At 46.7% G+C, this 25756-nt stretch overlaps 1 protein-coding gene across 3 annotated transcripts in view; it reads right to left on the bottom strand.

The window, feature by feature from the left end:
• The window catches only part of ASZ1 (ankyrin repeat, SAM and basic leucine zipper domain containing 1), a 302090-nt gene that overhangs the window by 25834 nt on the left and 250500 nt on the right, over positions 1-25756 (bottom strand). For all 3 annotated transcript variants that reach the window (XM_077265006.1, XM_077265005.1, XM_077265007.1), the window contains one exon: positions 1717-1819. In XM_077265006.1, coding sequence (XP_077121121.1) covers positions 1717-1819 — 103 coding nt within the window. The remainder of the gene's footprint in view (positions 1-1716; positions 1820-25756) is intronic.

Here is a 25756-nt window from a genome sequence, read left to right as displayed (position 1 = left end):
TCCATGCTGCATACAATGTGGGCAGCATGAATCAGAGACTGGCTGGAGCTCTTCAGAAACAATATATTTTCAAGATCCTAGTCAGACACTGCCCCGGCTGGCTCTTCACGGAGATGCTAGAGGTAATTGACAGGTCTCTGACTTGCATGTACATAGGGAAAGACATGTCAATCGCCTCCAGGAGCACCGGGAGAAACCAGGTGGGGTAGTGTCAGACTAGTCTGGTGTATCTCCAGATCTTCAAAGTATATTGTTCTGAAACATCGGAGCATTTCAGAGGATATTATACCTGGCTGCAAGTGTGCAAGCATGATGCGATTCATGGTGCCCGTGGATCAGGCAGCAAGAATCACCTAACCGGTTCCCTTAAATTCACACCACTAACAAAAGGACAATAAAATAACTACAGGAGAAAAAAAAAGTCAGTTGCTTCTTGAGTCTTCAGGCTTGTTATATTTTTAATAACGCATACAAAAATCATTCGGCTTAGAATACAATATACTAATTACTGAGTTCTAAGCCAAATTCTGAATTATTTTTCCCTTCCACAGAAACACACTTATTTTGTTCCTAACTGCCATTGATGTGCCATGATAAGACAAACAGCTGGTACAATAGCAAAAATAACTAAGTGTGCGAATAGTGGTAGCTGACCCCACTTAACCCTTTCACCCACAGGAGATTTTCTGCAATTTTTGTTTTACTTTTGAATTACATCATTCATCTTCATATGTGATGCACTGGAAAACAAGTAAAAAAAATTCCAAGTACGTCAAAACTGCAAAAAAAGGTGCAATTCCACAACTGTTTGGCTTTTTTTAATTACCATGCTCACAATATGGCAAGACTAGCCTGGCAATATGATTCTCCAGGTCAATACGAGTGTGCAGATGCTAAACGTGTATAGTTTTTTTTTTTTATTATTTAACAGATAAAAAAATTCAGAAACGAAATTTTTTTTTTTGCTCATGTCGCCATTTCCAAAGACCCGGAATGTTTTCATTTTCCTGGATATGGGGCTGTGCATTTTTTGTGTCTCAAGGTGACGATTTTATGGATACCATTTTGGGTAGATTAAAATCGGCCATCATGTGGGGATTTAGGCTTGGCATACAAGCCTGCATCAAAGTCAGGAACACGACTTTGACGTATATGTATGTCAAACATTGTGGAGCAGTTAAGCATGAAAATTCCACAACACTGTTGTACTGTAAAGCCACAAAAACTGTCTGTAAACCTGTAAAAAAGAAAGTACAGTTATTTCTGAAAAAAACAAGTTCTCTCTTTTTTATGGGAAAACTGGTAAGTGCTGGGGCTCAGAGCTCTGGGACCCTCAGCGATTCAGAGGCTGGGGCATTCCAACATTTTAGTAGTTCAAATAACCAGATCTTAGGAACACTGGAAGTCCCAGCAGTTGGATCCCTGTTATCAGCAAGTTATGTCATCTAATGGATGAGGGAGAACACTTGTTTTTTAAGGAATATAAAAAGGATTACAAAATGATTGCACAACTGATCCATTGACAATCTGCATGAAGTACAAAAAAATTAATTCCATTAGGGCTCACATGGAACATTTTTTGACAATATTTTAATAAAAGGAAAGAAAAGAATTCTACCCTATACATGTATTTATATTTAATCTAGTGTTCTGTTAAATTGCCAGTTTTCTAAAGGGACTAGCCAAGGCTTTTATTCATTACACCAGCATATTTACCTTTTGAGGATTGGAGGGTATCTGGCCGCTTACTGCAACCACTGCATGACTTATTGCGTTACATTGCCGATTCAGCCTCAGCAGGAAAGCAAACAGCTCATCACTGGAATGGGAAAAACAGAAGGATGGCAAATAATAAGCATTTTATATGGTGGGCAAGAAAAGACAGAGATGCTGGTTCCATTATCAACAACTGCTTTCCTAAATGAATGGATCATGTGTTCATCCCAGAAACACTTGAAGGGGGGCTGTACTAACATAGCCACGATATCCAACTGCTTGCTGAATAAGGCACAATTTACACTCCACTAATAACACACACCAATGATGTCACCCATCTTACCCAGGCGTTCTTTTCATTTGCACCAGACCATCTTTAAGTTCAGAAAAAGAGGATTTGTACATTTTGTATCTATGTTCAGTAGATGCTTCCACTGAACAGGTACAATGTTTGCATGTTAACCCATCAAAATTATATTGTCATAACTACCTAATGTTAAGGTAAGAATTTGAAGTAGACATTTCCACACCAAAAACTTGTCTCTTAGCAGGAAAAATGCTGCAGAAAATATATACATTTTTGCATGTGTTTTGTTTCTCAATCATTTGAAAGGGGAAACATGCTGGAAAAACAGAAAGTAAGGACATGCTACATAAATGATCAAATCCGCAAGGAAAAAATAAGCAGCATGTGCAAGACATTCCAGAAATCTCATTCATTTTTCTGGTACAGTAAAATGCTGCTTTATTTTGTGACAACAAATGTGAACAATCACATCGAAAGTTTCAATCTAATATATAATTGCCTAGAATACTACTTCCTGCAATTTGTGCCAACTTCCGTGGCTTTGTCCGGAGCTAATGTCCGGAGATAATGTTCGGAGCTAATGTCCGGAGCTAATGTCCGGAGCTAATGTCCGGAGCTAATGTATGGAGATTAATTGCCTAGAATACTACTTCCTGCAATTTGTGCCAACTTCCGTGGCTTTGTCCGGAGCTAATGTCCGGAGCTAATGTCCGGAGATAAGTGACGTCACCAGTGTCCTACACCCAGGCTGAGCACAGGGGCCCCAGGCAGCATATGGGGCCCCAGGCAAAGCACAGTGGCCCCAGGCAGAGCACAGGGGCCCCAGGCAGCATATGGGGCCCCAGGCAGAGCACAGTGGTCCCAGGTAGAGCACGGGGCCCCAGGCAAAGCACAGGGGCCCCAGGCAGAGCACAGGGGCCCCAGGCAGCATATGGGGCCCCAGGCAGAGCACAGTGGCCCCAGGCAGAGCACAGGGGCCCCAGGCAGAACATGGGGCCCCAGGCAGAGCACAGGGGCCCCAGGCAGAGCACAGGGGCCCTAGGCAGCATATGGGGCCCCAGGCAGAGCACAGGGGCCCCAGGCAGCATATGGGGCCCCAGGCAGAGCACAGTGGCCCCAGGCAGAGCACAGGGGCCCCAGGCAGCATATGGGGCCCCAGGCAAAGCACAGTGGTCCCAGGCAGAGCACAGGGGCCCCAGGCAGCATATGGGGCCCCAGGCAGAGCACAGTGGCCCCAGGCAGAGCACAGGGGCCCCAGGCAGAACATGGGGCCCCAGGCAGAGCACAGGGGCCCCAGGCAGAGCACAGGGGCCCCAGGCAGAGCACAGGGGCCCTAGGCAGCATATGGGGCCCCAGGCAGAGCACAGGGGCCCCAGGCAGAGCACAGTGGCCCCAGGCAGAGCACAGGGGCCCCAGGCAGCATATGGGGCCCCAGGCAGAGCACAGTGGTCCCAAGCAGAGCACAGGGGCCCCAGGCAGCATACGGGGCCCCAGGCAGAGCACAGGGGCCCCAGGCAGCATATGGGGCCCCAGGCAGAGCACAGTGGCCACAGGCAGAGCACAGGGGCCCCAGGCAGCATATGGGGCCCCAGGCAGAGCACAGTGGTCCCAGGCAGAGCACAGGGGCCCCAGGCAGCATATGGGGCCCCAGGCAGAGCACAGTGGCCACAGGCAGAGCACAGGGGCCCCAGGCAGCATATGGGGCCCCAGGCAGAGCACAGTGGTCCCAGGCAGAGCACAGGGGCCCCAGGCAGCAAATGGGGCCCCAGGCAGAGCACAGGGGCCCCAGGCAGCATATGGGGCCCCAGGCAGAGCACGGGGGCCCCAGGCAGAGCACGGGGGCCCCAGGCAGAACATGGGGCCCCAGGCAGAGCACGGGGGCCCCAGGCAGAGCACAGGGGCCCCAGGCAGAGCACAGGGGCCCCAGGCAGAGCACAGGGGCCCCAGGCAGCATACGGGGCCCCAGGCAGAGCACAGGGGCCCCAGGCAGCATATGGGGCCCCAGGCAGAGCACAGTGGCCCCAGGCAGAGCACAGGGGCCCCAGGCAGCATATGGGGCCCCAGGCAGAGCACAGTGGTCCCAGGCAGAGCACAGGGGCCCCAGGCAGCATATGGGGCCCCAGGCAGAGCACAGGGGCCCCAGGCAGCATATGGGGCCCCAGGCAGAGCACAGTGGCCCCAGGCAGAGCACAGGGGCCCCAGGCAGCATATGGGGCCCCAGGCAGAGCACAGTGGTCCCAGGCAGAGCACAGGGGCCCCAGGCAGCCTATGGGGACCCAGGCAGAGCACAGTGGCCCCAGGCAGAACATGGGGCCCCAGGCAGAGCACAGGGGCCCCAGGCAGAGCACAGGGGCCCCAGGCAGCATATGGGGCCCCAGGCAGAGCACAGGGGCCCCAGGCAGCATATGGGGCCCCAGGCAGAGCACAGTGGCCCCAGGCAGAGCACAGGGGCCCCAGGCAGAGCACAGGGGCCCCAGGCAGAGCACAGTGGCCCCAGGCAGAGCACAGGGGCCCCAGGCAGCATATGGGGCCCCAGGCAGAGCACAGTGGTCCCAGGCAGAGCACAGGGGCCCCAGGCAGCATATGGGGCCCCAGGCAGAGCACAGGGGCCCCAGGCAGCATATGGGGCCCCAGGCTGAGCACAGTGGCCCCAGGCAGAGCACAGGGGCCCCAGGCAGAACATGGGGCCCCAGGCAGAGCACAGGGGCCCCAGGCAGCATATGGGGCCCCAGGCAGAGCACAGTGGCCGCAGGCAGAGCACAGGGGCCCCAGGCAGCATATGGGGCCCCAGGCGGAGCACAGTGGCCCCAGGCAGAACATGGGGCCCCAGGCAGAGCACAGTGGCCCCAGGCAGAGCACAGGGGCCCCAGGCAGCATATGGGGCCCCAGGCAGAGCACAGTGGTCCCAGGCAGAGCACAGGGGCCCCAGGCAGCATATGGGGCCCCAGGCAGAGCACAGGGGCCCCAGGCAGCATATGGGGCCCCAGGCAGAGCACAGGGGCCCCAGGCAGCATATGGGGCCCCAGGCTGAGCACAGTGGCCCCAGGCAGAGCACAGGGGCCCCAGGCAGAACATGGGGCCCCAGGCAGAGCACAGGGGCCCCAGGCAGCATATGGGGCCCCAGGCAGAGCACAGTGGCCGCAGGCAGAGCACAGGGGCCCCAGGCAGCATATGGGGCCCCAGGCAGAGCACAGTGGCCCCAGGCAGAACATGGGGCCCCAGGCAGAGCACAGTGGCCCCAGGCAGAGCACAGGGGCCCCAGGCAGCATATGGGGCCCCAGGCAGAGCACAGTGGTCCCAGGCAGAGCACAGGGGCCCCAGGCAGCATATGGGGCCCCAGGCAGAGCACAGGGGCCCCAGGCAGCATATGGGGCCCCAGGCAGAGCACAGGGGCCCCAGGCAGCATATGGGGCCCCAGGCTGAGCACAGTGGCCCCAGGCAGAGCACAGGGGCCCCAGGCAGAACATGGGGCCCCAGGCAGAGCACAGGGGCCCCAGGCAGCATATGGGGCCCCAGGCAGAGCACAGTGGCCGCAGGCAGAGCACAGGGGCCCCAGGCAGCTTATGGGGCCCCAGGCAGAACATGGGGCCCCAGGCAGAGCACAGGGGCCCCCGGCAGCATATGGGGCCCCAGGCAGAGCACAGTGGCCCCAGGCAGAGCACATGGGCGCCAGGCAGAACATGGGGCCCCAGGCAGAGCACAGGGGCCCCAGGCAGCATATGGGGCCCCAGGCAGCATATGGGGCCCCAGGCAGAGCACAGGGGCCCCAGGCAGCATATGGGGCCCCAGGCAGAGCACAGTGGCCCCAGGCAGAGCACAGTGGCCCCAGGCAGCATATGGGGCCCCAGGCAGAGCACAGTGGTCCCAGGCAGAGCACAGGGGCCCCAGGCAGCCTATGGGGCCCCAGGCAGAGCACAGTGGCCCCAGGCAGAACATGGGGCCCCAGGCAGAGCACAGGGGCCCCAGGCAGAGAACAGTGGTCCCAGGTAGAGCACAGGGGCCCCAGGCAGCCTATGGGGCCCCAGGCAGAGCACAGGGGCCCCAGGCAGCATATGGGGCCCCAGGCAGAGCACAGGGGCCCCAGGCAGCATATGGGGCCCCAGGCAGAGCACAGTGGCCCCAGGCAGAGCACAGGGGCCCCAGGCAGAACATGGGGCCCCAGGCAGAGCACAGGGGCCCCAGGCAGCATATGGGGCCCCAGGCAGAGCACAGGGGCCCCAGGCAGCATATGGGGCCCCAGGCAGAGCACAGCGATATTTTGGACCACTGTGCGGTGTTTCAGACCCCCTGTGTGATGTCTGGGGCCCTGTTCTTAAGTATATTAAAGATTAAAGTAACGTATATTAAAGTATATTATAGATCAAATTTGACACGTTTATGAGCACCATTGAGTGATATACTCAAGAATGACATAATTTTTCAACATTTTATGGTTTCAAACTGTAAACACTCAGAGTTTTTTTTACTTCAACCAGAAAACCTTAACGGTTCATAAAAAACTTGACTGTTCAGGATATGATAAAAGTCATAGTATTCTGAATCTTTAACTTATAAAGATACCTTTACATGGGGTGATTATTGGTTCTAGAGAGGCTTTCGGCCGAAAATCGTACACATGGCTGGTGACAGGACAATACAATATAAACGTTCAAAGGTAAACACTGATAACATTAAAATCTAATATATAATTGCCTAGAATACTACTTCCGGCAATTTGTGCCAACTTCCGTGGCTTTGTCCGGAGATAATGTCCGGAGATAAGTGACGTCACCAGCGTCCTACACCCGCTCAGGGTGGACAAAGATATATGCCTTCGTGGTGCGCGGCACTTTTCTGATTGGTTGCCGCCTGCCGCGAGCGACCAATCAGAAATGTGCCGTACTGTGACACACTCCACCCGCAATTTTGGTGTGATTTTTGAATTTTTACCTCACAGCAAGTTTCTACTGCGTGGAGGCGGTCCCAGTGACGTCGCTCTTCAAGCTCCTGCCGAATTTCGTCAAAAAAATGATAATACCATTTACCAAAACTATATATATTTAGTTGTGAAGTGGTTCAGTGACATTTTCACACCAATTTTGAACTTTTGTTTGGTGTTTTCTCCATATACTGCCTATTATTCACTGACTGTTATACTGAGAGACTGCCGTTTATTAACCTCTCCTTTGCCACACTGGGTATATTGCTCTATTATTTGCCACATAAGGACATTGTCCATTATTGCCCAGCAATTTCTCTGCAATATAAACTGCCTATTTATTAATATCTGTATTCCTGCAAAGAACTATTGCCTATTATTAACTGGCTATTTTCCTACTACCTGACACTGCCTCTTATTAACCTGTTGTTTGCCACCACCACGCTTAAAGCTGTTTAGCTTAGCCAACATGAGCTCTAATAGTAAGGATACTAATGACACAGAGCCCAAAGCTGCTGATGGCGCACGTAAGATTAGGTCTGATATAAAGTATACTAATAATGCAGAGCAAAAAGACGCCGATGCCACACGTAAGCGTAAACAGCGTGCTAACAAGAGTACAGAGGATAGATGCAAGTGCCTGGATACTGTTAAGTATACTAATGACACAGAGCCCAAAGCTGCTGATGGCGCACGTAAGATCAGGTCTGATATAAAGTATGGTAATGATGCAGAGCGAAAAGCCGCCGATGCCGCACGTAAGCGTAAACAGCGTGTTAACAAGAGTACAGAGGATAGATGCAAGCGCCTGGACACTGTTAAGTATACTAATGACACAGAGCCCAAAGCTGCTGATGGCGCACGTAACATCAGGTCTGATAATAAGTATACCAATGACGCACAGCGAAAAGACACCGATGCTGCACGTAAGCGCAAACAGCGTGCTAACAAGAGTACAGAGGATAGATGCAAGCGCCTGGACACTGTTAAGTATACTAATGACACAGAGCCCAAAGCTGCTGATGGCGCACGTAACATCAGGTCTGATAATAAGTATACCAATGACGCAGAGCGAAAAGCCGCCGATGCCGCACGTAAGCGCAAACAGCGTGCTAACGAGACTACAGAGGACAGACAGAAGCGCCTGGACACTGTTAATGCTGCTTGCAATAAACGCATTACTAATGAGTCTTTTGAGGACAAAACTAATCGATTAAGTAATAAAGCTGCTGCTGCACGCTCTCAACGTTGCAAACATAATATTTCCACGTCCTCAGTCATAGATTCTGCCCACAATACAGCTTCTTTGTCTCCATTCATAGAATGTGTGCAGCCTCAAGCTCCTTTAACCGTTGGTAAATCTGCACGTAAGCGCAAACACTGTCCTACTTACACTCCAAATGATAAACGCCGTCGCCTGTACACCGTTAAGTCTGCTTATAAGACATGCTTCACACCTGACTCTTCTAAGGCAACAAACAAACCATTACCAAATGCAGCTGGTGCACGCCGTGAACGGCGCAAAAAAACCGCTTGCACCTCCATATTAATAAACCCTGACCACGATACACCTTCCAACTCCTCAGTGATTGAATCTGTGGACAGTGAAGATCCTCTACCAGGTCCACGCTTTATATATGTTGGCTTAAAGAAACATTCCAATGCTCCGTTACCACAACCTGTACCTCAACATCCTACAGGTTTTACTAATGATGACAGTACCATAGTAGAACACTCCTGTGGTCCTATGAACTATTTATGTGAACATTGTCAAGCATTACATTTTAATGCTGAGATACCAGCAGATAAAAATTTTACTCTGTGTTGTCACAAGAGTAAAGTGCATATACCTATACCCCAATATCCCGAGGTCTTTAAACGATTGCTGACAGGGAAGAGTGAGTTCAGTAAGAATCTCATGGAAAATATTCATAGTATTAACAGCTCATTTGCTTTCGCCTCCATGGGTGCCAATATATCCCCTCCACCTGGACATGGCCCTTACTGTTTCCGTATACATGGACAAATATATCATCGTACTGGAACCCTACATCCCAGTGATGATCAAGTTCCAGCTTATGCCCAACTGTATATTTTGGATACCGCTACCGCGAATGAACGTTTAAACTGTGAACAAAATCAAAAATGTCATCCCACTTTGATGAGTATAATTGCTCTTCAGTTAGACAATGTGAATCCCTTTGTTGCTGCCTACAAAATGTTACGAGATGTGGAACATGAAGAACATCTTAAAGCTGAAGCTAATGGCACTCTCATGCCAAATATCATCATGGCCCTTAAACAAGATCGGAATCAAGACCCTCGCCGATATAATAATCCAACTGTCAATGAAGTTGCTGTCGTATTTGAAAATGACAATGGAGAGCCACCATTTAATCGTGATATTTTAATACATTTACAACCGGACCCCAAAAATCCTTTGGCGCCAAGAACACAACAGGTCAGCATTCTACACAGTAATTTAGATGCTTTACTCTATCCTTTATTTTTCCCTTACGGAGACCAGGGCTGGCATGATGGCCTCAAGCAACAAGGGCAAAGTCCACGCAGAGTTACACAACTGCAATATTACTGCTATGTGCTGTCTGTCCGTAATCAGTTTAATCCACTCCTGAATGGTGGCAAACTCACTCAGCAGTACTTAGTGGATGCTTATGTGAAAATCGAGGCAAATTGCCTAAATTATATCCGTCAACACCAAAAGGATTTGAAAGTAGAGGATTATTGTGTACTCCAGGAACATCTCCAGAAAAAATCCATTGAGAAGGGCATCCCCATTGGAAAAACGGTCATTTTACCATCTTCGTTTGAAGGCAGTCCCAGGAATATGCAGCAGCGGTACCAGGATGCCATGGCTATTGTGACTAAATATGGTCGTCCTGATCTATTCATCACCATGACCTGTAATCCGAAATGGAATGAGATTACTGAGAATTTGGAACCTTGGCAGCGTGTGGAACATAGACCTGATTTGGTGGCACGTGTTTTCAAAATAAAACTGGAAGCACTTTTAAAAGACATTAACAACGGATTATTTGGGAAAGTTTGCGCTATGGTTCATGTAATTGAATTTCAAAAACGTGGCCTTCCACACGCTCACATTTTGATTATTCTGGACAGCAACTCCAAATTAAGGACTGAGGAGGACATAGACAATACAGTGTGGGCTGAAATTCCCAATCCTACCCACTACCCTCAGCTCCATAAAATTGTTCTCCAACATATGATTCATGGTCCGTGTGGAGAACACAACCCAAATTCTCCCTGTATGGATCTGGGGAAGTGTACAAAAGGTTTCCCTAAAGATTTGCAACCAAGAACCATCATAGCTAAGGACGCCTATCCTACTTATCGCAGACACTTTGGCCCATCTTTTCAACACCATTCTAACATGATTGACAATTCGTGGGTGGTTCCATATAATCCGTTCCTGCTATTAAAATACAAGTGCCATATAAATGTTGAAGTTTGTGGTTCCATTCAGGCTGTGAAATATTTATTTAAATACGTCTACAAAGGACATGATAAAGGGGCGTGGCTATGTAAGCTGTGAGGGAAGACGCACCTTCTGGAGGCTCCTGCTATCCTGGTTCTAATCCTGCCTTTAATCCCCCTGATTTGCGGTCTGCACCGGCTGGAGCGGTGCCTCTGGACCCCGGGAGCCCGGTAACCCCCTTGAACGGCGACTTTGGAGCCCCAGGACGCCGGTGGCAGCGGCGCCCTGAACGAGCGACGGAGTCTCTGAGCTGCGGCGGCCATCTTTGAGTGCGGCTCCGGCGGGAAGGACACAGCCCTGGCGGGAAAGACACAGCGCCGGCGGCGGCCGGGTGCATTCCCCGAACATCAGCACACAGCGGGGACGCAGTGAGTCACCGAGGAGAGGAGCAGGTGCCGGGTCCGGGCGGCGGGCGGTCCCTAAAAAGGCTGCAGCCATTATTACAGCGCGCACTCCAACAGCAAGGAGAGCGGCGCTATACTATACAGCTGCGGTGCAGCTCAGGAGGTGAGCCAACACCCTGCATTAATAGAGGGGTGGTGCGGCGTGTGCCCTGGAAAATTGGGCCCTGCACCCACCTTGTTAGACGAGCTCCTGTCTGCGCCATAACTTTGGAGGGATTATCCCCCCTCCCTGCTGTTTTGCCTGTGGGGGCTGTGGGCTGCTCTGAGACTCTGTGCCTGATAAATTCTTAGCTGCTGCTCCTGTTCATACTTGGTGATTCCCTGCCTGGCTGCCTCTTTGAGGTATATCCTAGTTTGACTCTGCCCTGCTGTTGGAGAATAGACTGCCATAACCATAAGCTTGATCCTTTTGTGGGGACCTTCTGTTAATCGCCATGCAATCTTCTAAAGGAGGGGGGGCTGCTGAAAAGTTAAAGAAATATGCCAGAGACGATACTCCTGACAGTGTACGTACCCTCAGAAATAACTCCTCACAGAATCAACGCAAAAATCGCCCTTCTGACAGTAATGAGGAAAGGGAACAAGGCGAACTAACTCTTAAGCAAGCATCTGAGCAATTGATGCAAGCTATATCCCTCACTAGGTCCTCTCTCACTGAGAAAATAGAAGACGTACATACTGAGGTGGGCCGCCTGCGACATGATATGCAGGCTATGAGAGGGCGTATCTCTGAGGTTGAAACAAGAGTGTCTCAGATAGAGGACACCATTACCCCAATGGAGGCTAAGCTCTCGAAAGCCGTCGGCTCTGTGAATGCTTGGAAGCAAAAAGCAGATGACCTGGAAAACAGACTGCGCCGCAATAACGTTCGCATTATTGGCCTACCAGAACGCTCGGAGGGTCAGCAACCTGAGCAATTTATAGAGGACTGGCTTAGAACCTCTCTGGGAGATGGATTCTCCTCAACATTTTCCGTGGAGAGGGCCCATCGGGTCCCAACGAGACCTCTACCCCCCGGAACCCCACCTCGGCCCTTCTTGGCGCGTCTCCTCAACTGCAGAGACAGAGATGCGATCCTTCGCTTGGCGAGGCAGAAGAGCCCCATTAAATTTAATAATGCTACTATCTCAATCTTCCCGGACTTTTCTATGGAACTTCAAAAGCAGCGAGTCCGATTTGTGGAAGTTAAAAAGCAGCTCAGGGATAAGAACATCATCTACTCCATGCTTTATCCGGCTCGGCTCCGCATTGTCCATGAAGGCTCCTCCCTGTTCTTTACTGATCCGGCGGAGGCAACCGAATGGTTGCGGTCATATAAGGGGTCCAGTGTGCCGAACTCCTAAGCTGCTCTCCTTACTCCATGGCAACATAAATTGGAGCTCTCCGTATTGGTGCTGAGCTAATCTACAATACCGGACGCTGGTTCCAGTGAGGGTATCCCCTTTTCTATCTGACTGTAGGAGTGTAAGATTATACTCCTCCACTGTTCGAGTTTTGTTTTGTTTGGGTTTTTACACCAGTTTTGACTGTTTGATATGTTTGCTAGTCGCCAATGATAATTTTGTGCTCTACGTGATGTTGATGTTCCTGATCCCTGCCCGAATTGCGATGTATGTTATTCTCTTTTTTAGGCGTGGATATGGGGTCTGAGATTATATTTATGACATGGAATATACGGGGTATTAAAACCCCCCGTAAGAAAATCAAGGTATTCTCTCAGATTAAAAGGTATCATCCCCATATTGTAGCCCTTGTAGAGACACATCTGACCAGGGACACAGTTAAATGTATACAAAAGCCGTGGGTGCAGTGGTCCCTTCATGCATTCCATACCAGTTACTCCAGAGGGGTCTCTCTGTTGATACATAGAAATGTTAGGTGGGAGGCTAGGGAAGCACGACGTGACCCCGAAGGTCGCTTTGTTTTTGTACATGCCTTTATTAATACGCGAGAATATGCGATATTATGTGTTTATAACCCACCCCCGGCTAGTATATCGATTCTCCGCATGGCAATGGGTTTCTCCCTAAATTATCCTAATGCTAGTGTTATTTGTATGGGAGATTTTAACTTGGTTATGGATAATTTTAAAGACAGATTGAGACTAGACGGGGGGACGTTTGGAGGACCTTCTCCTCAATCCCCCTCTCAATTGGCGCTATTTATGAGTAATAGCGGATGATTGGATTTATGGAGGGCACGCCACCCTGAAATAAAAGAATATACCTGTCATTCGTCAACTAGACAGTCTCCATCTCGCATAGATTACATATTTGGATCTAGTGATCTGGCATTATGGGTAGATAATATCGAACATGGTAATAGGGGGATATCAGATCACAGTCCAATCATTCTCAAATTTAAATACGGTCAGCCAAACAACTATATACCTTGGAAATTGAATCCCTTCTGGTTGAAGCTGATAGATTCTAGTGATAGAACGGTTGATCAGTTGAGATGTTTTGTCTCTACTCACCCAGACCCCTCGAATCTTAATCTGTTCTGGGACACTCTAAAGGCATACTTACGGGGATGTCTGTCTTCCACAATTTCCTACATTAAAAGGGTGACGGCGGGGGAGGATGATGAGATGGAGCGGCGACTGAGGGATACGGAGGCCGCCTATGTGGCCAATCAGACCAGTGGTAACAGGGTGGAATGGCTTACTTCCCAAAGATTATACACCCAACATATAGACACTAAATCGAAACGCAAACTATTTTTTACCCGTCAATCCTATTTCGAATTGGGGAATCAGGCCAGTACACTCCTAGCCTTTTTAGTACGCCAACATAATACCTCTAATACAGTATTACAGATTCGGGCACCTGATGGTTCGTTGGTATCCTCAACTGAAGAGATTCTTCAATGTTTTTGTAATTACTATAAGTCATTGTACAAATCTGATGGTGGTTTTGGTGTCCCTGAATGTGTGGACTATTTATCAGACATAGCGTTCCCCTCACTGAGTCCAACCCAACAGGCCTTTATGGAGGCCGAGTTTACTCTAGAGGAAGTGGAACATGCTATAATGGACATGGCTTCCGGGAAGGCCCCTGGACCTGACGGGTTTCCCGCTGAGTTCTATAAAAAATATCGGAGCCATCTGGCACCACATTTATTGAAGGTGCTCCGGGGTATATGGGAGGGAGAATTTATGCCTGAAACCTTTTACGATGCAAATATTATTGTACTTAAGAAGGAGGGAAAGGACTTCCTGGAATGTGGGTCATATCGCCCCATATTATTGGTGAATGTAGATTATAAGATCTTCACTAAAATCTTGGCCACCAGACTAAATATGATCATACTAGACCTTATACACCCAGATCAAACTGGCTTTATGCCCGGGAAGAGTACCTCCATCAATATTAGACGGGTCCAATCAGTGATTCAATATAGCTCTTTAGAATTGGACAATAACTGGGCATTGGCGTCACTAGATACAGCCAAAGCATTCGACTCTCTTGAATGGTCTTTCCTTTCCGCATGCCTACGGAGATACGGTTTTGGGGATAAATTTATTAGAGGGATAGATACGCTATATAGGAATCCTAGGGCACGGGTAATTGTGAATAACTCTATCTCTGATTCTTTTACTTTGCACAGAGGAACCCGTCAAGGATGTCCTCTATCCCCGGCTCTCTTTGCCCTCGCGATAGAAGCGTTAGCAATACGTATAAGGTCCTCTATAGATATCAAAGGAATTAATATTGCGGATCGTGTGGATACCATTGGTCTTTATGCCGATGACATGATTATATTTATGGATAAAATAGAAGAAACGTTACCGCAAGTAATAACGACCATCGACAAATTTAGTAAAGTCTCTGGTCTCTATATAAATTGGGACAAATCTACCCTAATGCCTCTGTCTCATGCTCCGATGCCCTGTCTCGAAAACCTCTCATCGTTACCTGTAGTCTCCAGTTTCAAGTATCTGGGTATTCATATGTCCCAATATAGTCGGCTAGACCTACAACTTAACATTTATCCACTATTGGACCTGGTCAAATCTAAATTTATAGCCTGGAGCAAACTCCCCCTCTCTGTTGCAGGCCGCATTAATCTAATTAAAATGATATTACTCCCCAAACTTAATTATTGCCTCCAACACAGTGCAGTGCCAATACCCAAGTCTTTCTTCGCAAATTTAAATTCCCTAACCACATCCTTTATATGGGGAAAGACTAGACCCAAACTTAAACTATCTACTTTACAGAGACCAAAAAGGGGGGGTGGGGCGGCTTTGCCAGACTTTTATCTGTACTATCTTGCCGGACAGGCCAAGGCATTAAGCAAATGGATGCCTAATAACTCTATACCTAATTCAGAGAGCCATTTACTTCACTCTGCCCGGATTGACTGCCCATTGGGATTTCTGGAAACAGAGAGAGTCAATGCTCCTCGTTTGCTGCCTTTGCTTCGACTGGCGAGATTGATATGGAGACAGATCAAAAAAGTTATCACATTTGCAGATGTAATAGCTGAAATGCCACTATGGCATAATAGTTATTTCCCAGAACTACTAAATCACCCATCTACTGAGTTCTGGATCTCATACGGTGTTCTTTCAGTGGGCAATGTACATGACCAAGGGGTTTTTGTATCTTTCGAACAATTACGGGATACTTACAATATTCCAAGATCCCAATTCTTCCGTTATTTACAGCTAAGGTCAGCTTTCCAATCACATATGCGAAATGTGGGTGCGGGTCGAGCGATCTCATCTCTACCTCTAATAGGCATTCTCAACTCACAAGGCCCTCAGGGACTCATTTCCTCTTTATATACATATTTGTTGTCCGTGGGAGATGGATCCACTATTAGCTCTCTTAAAGAGAAATGGGAGGGACTTCTTCCCGATACAATGGGAGAGGAATGGGAAGATATTCTAGAGTCTCCAACTAAAGTTTCTCCTTCAGTTAATAACAGGATGACCCAGCTATATATTATATATCAGACCTATTTGACCCCAACGCGGCTCTTTAAAATGGGTCGCCTCCATTCGTCAGATTGCTTGCGATGTCATGCACAAGATGCAGATTTTATCCATATGATTTGGAGGTGCCCGGTAATCTCGCACTATTGGAAAGAGGTCACGACATTATTAACATCTTTATTGTCAATCCCTGTTCCACTTGAGCCATTGACCTGCTTATTCGGGGTGTGGGATGCAGAGGCCTGGGATCACTATACTGGGATCTTTCTTAGAGAGACGCTCTTCTTGGCACGGAAGGTATTGGTGCTGAGGTGGATGGGTGGTTCCTCCCCGTCTCTCAGAGCTTGGATCGATTTGGTGAACTCGGTCGTCCCATATGAGAAAACACTGTACCAAAATAGAGGATGCCCAGGTAAATTCGAAAAAATCTGGGGTAGATGGAACTCCTCTCATCATACTCTGTAGTCTGCGCTGATTAGATACATGCACGGGAGGATGGGCTTGTGGTTCTGGGACATCGCTGGTGGAGTAGGATTCAACTCTGTTTTGTTTTTTTTCTTTTGGCGACTTACTGTTTAATGTTAACGGTTAAAGTTGTATAGTAGGTAGATTTTAGATGCTAGTGATTTAACATGCACAGTTTATCACCTCTGTAAGTTCTGGATATGATGATATTCTATGACCTTTTGTATCTGATGGTATAATTGATGATGATACATGCTAATGTGTGCATTATTTGTTTATTCTGAAATTAATAAACGAATTTAAAAAAAAAAAAAAGGACATGATAAAGCCAATCTTGAAATCTGCCAGACTAACATCCAACATGATGAAACACACCAATTCATGGATTCAAGATATGTCAGTGCACCAGAGGCAGCTTGGCGAATATTCTCATATCCAATGCATAAACAATCTCATAGCATCATTCGCCTTGCTGTACATCTACCGCATTCTCAGCCACTCTATTTTCATGAGGATGACTCTATTGGAAACATCAAACAAAAGCTCCATCAAAATTCTACACTTATGGCCTACTTCAAGCTTAATCAGAACGACCATCATGCTCATATTTATTTATACCGTGAAATTCCCGAAAACTATGTTTGGAAAGAAGGTTCTTGGGAAGTTAGAAAGCGAGCAGGTGGTTCTGTGATTGGACGAATGTATACTGTCAGTGTGAAAGACCAAGAACGCTACTATTTAAGATTGTTATTGTTACATGTCAAAGGTGCAACCAGTTTTGACAGCATAAAAACTGTACACGGAGTCACACATGAAACCTTCAAAGATGCAGCATTAGCTCTTGGCTTACTATTTGATGATAGTCTGTGGAGAAATACATTACTTGATGCCAGTATTCTCAACATGCCAGCACAGCTACATGACATGTTTGCCTACATTTGTATTTTTGGTCCTCCAGCTAAACCTCGGGACTTATGGGATGAATTTAAGGAACACTTTGTAGAAGACTACTGCTATGCATACCACTCCGACACTCTGGAGTGTGTCAATTGTGAAGGCTATGCTATGACAGATGTCCAACATGTTCTTAAAGCTCATGGCAAAACTTATACTGATTTTAATTTGCCACGTCCAGTCAAGAAACAACACCTCCTCCCACAGTATGATAAAGATTATGAGTTATCAGCAGCTGCTGAAATGAAAGCTACTCTAAATGAGGACCAACTTTTTGCTTTTGATGCTATCACTCAAGCTTTAGAAGACACTAATTCTACAGCAAAGTGTTTTTTCCTTGATGGTCCTGGTGGCAGCGGAAAAACGTACCTATATCATCTACTCCTACATCAGCTAAGAGGACAAGGAGACATTGTGTCACCTGCTGCCACTACTGGAATTGCCGCCAACTTGCTACAAGGTGGACGAACCATTCATTCTCTTTATGGGATTCCAATTCCTGTGAATGAAACATCTGTTTCCAGGATTAAGAATGATACCGATGCAGCAAAAGATTTGCACAGCACTAAACTTTTTATTATTGATGAGTGCACAATGCTATCCAAATATGCATTGCATGTCATTGATAGAGTTTTACGTGATGTCATGACAACAAATGTAGCTCACAAAGAAAAAACACCGTTTGGAGGTAAAGTGATTGTTTTTGGAGGCGACTTTAGACAATGTCTTCCTGTCATCCCTCATGGGACAAGAACTGATGTTGTAGAGAGCTGTATAAAATATTCACAACACTGGCAACATTTTACTCGCCTGCCACTTATTAACAACATGCGCTCCATTGATCCTCACTACAGCAGTTGGTTGCTTCAACTGGGAAATGGTGAACTATCTAATGAACATAACCTTGGAGATGATGTAATTGAAATTCCTCCAGACATGGTATGCACTGGCTCTTTAATAATTGAAATTTTTGGAGATAATCTTTGTATTGATGTGAATGACACCGAAAGCATAAATACAGCTGCATCTCATGCAATTTTATGTCCAAAAAATGAGGACGTTGAGAAAGTCAATTCCCAAGTCATGGATTTATTGATAGGTGACTATACTGAATATATCAGTGATGATTCCATCGATCCTGATGAAGCTGATGACCTCGATCAATACCCACTTGAGTTTTTGAATTCACTAACACCAACTGGAATGCCTTCACATCGGCTGAAACTTAAAATTGGCACCATTGTCATGTTATTACGTAATTTGAACACGAACAAAGGTCTCTGCAATGGTATGCGGCTCATTGTCACTGCCTTACATGCCAATATCATACTGGCTAAAGTAATTAGTGGGTCAGCAGCAGGAAATGTGGTATTCATTCCACGAATTGATTTGTGTCCATCAGAGACTGGATTACCTTTTAAATTAAGACGGAGACAATTTCCCATCAAGCCGCATTTGCAATGACCATAAATAAAGGCCAGACCCTCCATCGAGTTGGCATTTATCTACCAGAACCTGCTTTTGCCCATGGTCAATTGTATGTTGCTTTTTCCAGGGTGAAGCAATGTTGCAACGTGAGGGTTAAAGTGGCTAATACACCACTTCAAGGACAATTATTGGCTGATAGTACTAAAGTCTTCACACGTAATATTATCTACAAAAATATTTTAGTTTAACCCCTTCATGACCCAGCCTATTTTGGCCTTAATGACCTTGCCGTTTTTTGCAATTCTGACCAGTGTCCCTTTATGAGGTAATAACTCAGGAACGCTTCAACGGATCCTAGCGATTCTGAGATTGTTTTTTCGTGACATATTGGGCTTCATGTTAGTGGTAAATTTAGGTCGATAATTTCTGAGTTTATTTGTGAAAAAAAACGGAAATGTGGCAAAAAATTTGAAAATTTCGCAATTTTCACATTTTGAATTTTTATTCTGTTAAACCAGAGAGTTATGTGACACAAAATAGTTAATAAATAACGTTTCCCACATGTCTACTTTACATCAGCACAATTTTGGAAACAATTTTTTTTTTTGCTAGGAAGTTATAAGGGTTAAAATTTGACCAGTGATTTCTCATTTTTACAACAAAATTTACAAAACCATTTTTTTTAGGGACCACCTCACATTTGAAGTCATTTTGAGGGTTCTATATGGCTGAAAATACCCAAAAGTGACACCATTCTAAAAACTGCACCCCTCAAGGTGCTCAAAACCACATTCAAGAAGTTTATTAACCCTTCAGGTGTTTCACAGCAGCAGAAGCAACATGGAATTAAAAAATGAACATTTAACTTTTTAGTCACAAAAATGATCTTTTAGCAACAATTTTTTTATTTTCCCAAGGGTAAAAGGAGAAACTGGACCAGGGACGTTGTTGTCCAATTTGTCCTGAGTACGCTGATACCTCATATGTGGGGGTAAACCACTGTTTGGGCGCACGGCAGGGCTCGGAAGGGAAGGAGCGCCATTTGACTTTTTTAATGAAAAATTGGCTCCAATCTTTAGCGGACACCATGTCGCGTTTGGAGAGCCCCCGTGTGCCTAAACATTGGAGCTCCCCCACAAGTGACCACATTTTGGAAACTAGACCCCCCAAGGAACTTATCTAGAAGCATAGTGAGCACTTTAAACCCCCAGGTGCTTCACAAATTGATCCGTAAAAATGAAAAAGTACTTTTTTTTCACAAAAAAATTATTTTAGCCTCAATTTTTTCATTTTCACATGGGCAACAGGATAAAATGGATCCTAAATTTTGTTGGGCAATTTCTCCTGAGTACACCAATACCTCACATGTGGGGGTAAACCACTGTTTGGGCACATGGTAAGGCTCGGAAGGGAAGGAGCGCCATTTGACTTTTTGAATGGAAAATTATCTCCATCGTTAGCGGACACCATGTCGCGTTTGGAAAGCTCCTGTGTGCCTAAACATTGGAGCTCCTCCACAAGTGACCCCATTTTGGAAACTAGACCCCCCAAGGAACTCATCCAGAGGCATAGTGAGCACTTTAAACCCCCAGGTGCTTCACAAATTGATCCGCAAAAATGAAAAAGTACTTTTTTTTCACACAAAATTTCTTTTAGCCTCAATTCTTTCATTTTCACATGGGCAACAGGATAAAATGGATCCTAAAATTTGTTGGGCAATTTCTCCTGAGTATGCCGATACCTCATATGTGGGGGTAAACCACTGTTTGGGTGCACGGCAAGGCTCGGAAGGGGAGGCGTGCCATTTGACTTTTTGAATGGAAAATTAGCTCCAATCGTTAGCGGACACCATGTCGCGTTTGGAGAGCCCCTGTGTGCCTAAACATTGGAGCTCCCCTACAAGTGACCCCATTTTGGAAACTAGACCCCCCAAGAAACTTATCTAGATGCATAGTGAGCACTTATAACCCCCAGGTGCTTCACAGAAGTTTATAACGCAGAGCCGTGAAAATAAAAAAATAATTTTTCTTTCCTCAAAAATGATTTTTAGCCCAGAATTTTTTATTTTCCCAAGGGTAATAGGAGAAATTGGACCCCAAATGTTTTTGTCCAGTTTGTTCTGAGTACGATGATACCCCATATGTGGGGGTAAACCACTGTTTGGGCGCACGGCAGGGCTCGGAAGGGAAGGCACGCCATTTGGCTTTTTGAATGGAAAATTAGCTCCAATCATTAGCGGACACCATGTCGCGTTTGGAGAGCCCCTGTGTGCCTAAACATTGGAGCTCCCGCACAAGTGACCCCATTTTGGAAACTAGACCTCCCAAGGAACTAATCTAGATGTGTGGTGAGCACTTTGAACCCCCAAGTGCTTCACAGAAGTTTATAACGCAGAGCCATGAAAATAAAAAATAATTTTTCTTTTCTCAAAAATGATTTTTTAGCCAACAATTTTTTATTTTCCCAAGGGTAACAGGAGAAATTGGACCCCAAAAGTTGTTGTCCAGTTTCTCCTGAGTACGCTGATACCCCATATGTGGGGGTAAACCACTGTTTTGGCACACGTCAGGGTTCGGAAGGGAAGTAGTGACGTTTTGAAATGCAGACTTTGATGGAATGCTCTGCGGGCGTCAGGTTGCGTTTGCAGAGCCCCTGATGTGCCTAAACAGTAGGATCTCCCCACAATTGACTCCATTTTGGAAACTAGACCCCCAAGGGAACTTATCTAGATGTGTAGTGAGCACTTTGAACCCCCAAGTGCTTCACAGAAGTTTATAACGCAGAGCCGTGAAAATAAAAAATGTGTTTCCTTTCCTCAAAAATATTTTTTTAGCCCAGAATTTTTTTATTTTTGCAAGAGTAACAGGAGAAATTGGACCCCAAAAGTTGTTGTCCAGTTTCTCCTGAGTACGCTGATACCCCATATGTGGGGGTAAACCACTGTTTTGGCACACGTCGGGGTTCGGAAGGGAAGTAGTGACGTTTTGAAATGCAGACTTTGATGGAATGCTCTGCGGGCGTCAGGTTGCGTTTGCAGAGCCCCTGATATGCCTAAACAGTAGAAACCCCCCACAAGTGACCCCATTTTGGAAACTAGACCCCCCAAGGAACTTATCTAGATGTGTGGTGAGCACGTTCAACCCCCAAGTGCTTCACAGAAGTTTACAACGCAGAGCCGTGAAAATAAAAAATCATTTTTCTTTCCTAAAAAAAGATGTTTTAGCAAGCAATTTTTTATTTTCACAAGGGTAACAGGAGAATTTGGACCCCAATATTTGTTGCCCAGTTTGTTGTGAGTACGCTGATACCCCATATGTGGGGGTAAACCACTGTTTGGGCACACGTCAGGGCTCGGAAGGGAAGTAGTGACATTTGAAATGCAGACTTTGATGGAATGGTCTGCGGGCGTCACATTGCATTTGCAGAGCCCCTGATGTACCTAAACAGTAGAAACACCCCACAAGTGACCCCATTTTGGAAACTAGACCCCCGAAGGAACTTATCTAGATGTGTGGTGAGCACTTTCAACCCCCAAGTGCTTCACAGAAGTTTATAACGCAGAGCCGTGAAAATAAAAAATAATTGTTCTTTCCTCAAAAATTATGTTTTAGCAAGTAATTTTTTATTTTTGCAAGGGTAACAGGAGAAATTAGACCTCAGCAGTTGTTGCCCAGTTTGTCCTGAGTACGCTGGTACCCCAAATGTGGGGGTAAACCACTGTTTGGGCGCACGTCGGGGCTTGGAAGGGCGGGAGCACCATTTGACTTTTTGAACGCAAGATTGGCTGGAATCAATGGTGGCGCCATGTTGCGTTTGGAGACCCCTGATGTGCCTAAACAGTGGAAACCCCTCAATTCTAACTTCAACACTAACCCCAACACACCCCTAATCCTAATCCCAACTGTAGCCATAACCCTAATCACAACCTTAACCCCAACACACCCCTAACCACAACCCTAACCGCAACACACCCGTAACCCTAATTCCAACCCTAATCCTAACCCTAATCCCAACCGTAACCCTAATCCCAACCCTAACCACAACTGTAACCCCAACACACCCCTAACCCTATCCGTAACCCTAACCACAAGCCTAATCTTAACCCTATTTCAAACCCTAGCCCTAATTCCAACCCTAACTCTAATTCCAACCCTAACCCTAAGGCTATGTGCCCACGTTGCGGATTCGTGTGAGATTTTTCCTCATGATTTTTGAAAAATCTGCAGGTAAAAGGCACTGCGTTTTACCTGCGGATTTACAGCAGATTTCCAGTGTTTTTTTGTGCAGATTTCACCTGCGGATTCCTATTGAGGAACAGGTGTAAAACGCTGCGGAATCCGCACAAAGAATTGACATGCTGCGGAAAATACAACGCAGCGTTTCTGCACGGAATTTTCCGCACCATGGGCACAGCGGATTTGGTTTTCCTTAGGTGTACATGGTACTGTAAACCTGATGGAAAACTGCTTCGAATTCGCAGCGGCCAATCCGCTGCGGATCTGCGGCCAATCCGCTGCGGATCCGCGGCCAATCCGCTGCCGATCCGCTGCGGATCCGCTGCGGATCCGCTGCCGATCTGCTGCGGATCCGCGGCGGATCCGCGGCCGATCCGCTGCGGATCCGCGGCGGATCCGCGGCCGATCCGCGGCGGATCCGCTGCGGATCCGCGGCCGATCCGCTGCGGATCCGCGGCCGATCCGCTCTGTGTGCACATGCCATAACCCTACCCCTAACCCTACCCGTAACCCTAACCCTACCCCTAACCCTACCCCTAGTTCTAACCCTAGTTCTAACCCTAACCCTAGTGGAAAAAGAAAAAAAAATATTTTCTTTATTTTATTATTGTCCCTACCTATGGGGGTGATAAAGGGGGGGGTTTATTTATTATTTTTTTATTTTGATCGCTGTGATAGAACCTACCACAGCGATCAAAATGTACCTCTAATGAATCTGCCGGCCGGCGGGCGCACTGAGCATGCGCCCGCCATTTTGGAAGATGGCGGCGCCCATGATGGAGGCGGACGGGGACCGGGAGCCTCGGTAAGTATAAGGGGGGGGAGATCGGGGCACGGGGGGGGCGTCGGAGCACGGGGGGGGTGACATAGGTGCAGGGGGGGAGCGGGCAGGAGGACGGGGGAGCCGGCAGGCGGACGGAGGGGACCGGACCCTATAACGGAGCACTGGGGGGGCGATCGGTGGGGTGGGGGGGGGTCACATTAGTGTTTCCAGCCATGGCCGATGATATTGCAGCATCGGCCATGGCTGGATTGTAATATTTCACCAGTTTTTTAGGTGAAATATTACAAATCGCTCTGATTGGCAGTTTCACTTTCAACAGCCAATCAGAGCGATCGTAGCCACGGGGGGGTGAAGCCACCCCCCCTGGGCTGAAGTACCACTCCCCCTCTCCCTGCAGATCGGGTAAAATAGGAGTTAACCCCTTCACCCGATCTGCAGGGACGCGATCATTCCATGACGCCACATAGGCGTCATGGGTCGGATTGGCACGGGTTTTCATGACGCCTATGTGGCGTCATGGGTCGGGAAGGGGTTAAAGTTACTTTTCTTTTTTTTCATTATTCAGTTTTTCTAATAACATAGACAGCAATAGGCAAATTCTATGTATAGAGATAAGGAAAAAAAACAAAAACAAAAAAAAATTAGTGTAGCCATAGACATATAGATTTTAAGTACTTATGTAGGAAATACGTATATAACATACGTACTCATTAGCATATAGGGTTAATAACTCTATATCATATCTACATAAATTTAGAAATATGATATATCAATACATATTTTTATAGGTAAGTAGAACACACATTAAGTACAAGATGTAAGATGTGTATCATCCAAATGCCTGTATTTGGTGATAGGAACCTGTATTTGAAGCTCCAGCAGTATAGCTGCTGAGAGATTTCATTTTGTTTTTAAAAAGGGTGAGGTTTTTGTGAACGGGTAAGAGACGGGTGGGATGGCTGTTCACACACATCTCTATCTCCAGGTGTGTTCTGTACATAGAAATAGATATATAGATAGGTACATATTTAGATAGATAGGGAAAGAATAGAGATTTTGCTTTCACATCAACATTTTTCTGCTATTTGGAGAATTTATGGTGGAAAAAAGGCTATTTATGCACTTCCTGCCTAAGGGCTGACCCACGCCACTCTTGCTGTAAGTTGCATGCAATGTATACGGAATTTGTACTTCACTTGCGGCAGGTGCGGCACATGTGGTTTCTGCAGTTTTCGCCACAAAATCTCCACTTACCAGTGTTTTTGTTGTGGCTGCATTTAATGCAATTGTCGAAGCCGCGTTTGCCGCATTTACTGCAAGTTAACTCCAAGCTTCATCTACATTGCATGGCACTTGCTGAAAGTGTGTTGTAGGTCAGTTCTTTGGTGCCAAGTGTGGAAGTTGTATTGTTTTTAACATTACTTCTGCAAATATCAGAAACATGCAGATGTGAAAGAGGTTTGAGTATTAAGAAATAGGAATCAGTTAGTTAGGACCCATCAGTTCAAAGGCTACCGTGACGTGGTTGATGGGCATGCTTATATTAGCCCATCGGTGTACTATGAACGTTGATTTCTTAAATTTTACACTTCTGTAAAAATAAACACAAAAAATTTGGATACACAAAAAGGCTTTTATTTCTGTTGTACTTATTAGAATTATTTAAAATGAAGGCTTAGCTAAGCCCAAGAGATGATTAAAAACGTTTCATACCAACCCATCAGATGTAAAATTACTGTGAAAATACCTGATGGGCACACAAGTATGCGCCAGTATGGGTACTAAGAGCTTTTCCACATAATAATGAAATATTTTAAAATGTCATAGAACATACCAATATACATAGTTATTGATACATATTATTTATTATTTACATTATTGTTCTTAAGCAAAGAACCGTTGTTGTGGCATTTGCCACAACACGCAAAGTTGTTGTCTGATGTCTTTCATCACTCCCCTCATAAGCATGTTCATGGATCCTGTGTAACTGTACCTTAAATAACAAGAATTGTCAAGAGCTGGTGAGTGCAGCCATTTTTTGTTCTTTCTTACTATTATTTATTAATTGTATTATTCTTACATTTGA

Source organism: Ranitomeya variabilis, chromosome 5, assembly GCF_051348905.1.
Source record: "Ranitomeya variabilis isolate aRanVar5 chromosome 5, aRanVar5.hap1, whole genome shotgun sequence".
Classification (NCBI taxonomy): Eukaryota; Metazoa; Chordata; class Amphibia; order Anura; family Dendrobatidae; genus Ranitomeya; species Ranitomeya variabilis.
This window is presented reverse-complemented; position numbering and strand designations above follow the sequence as displayed.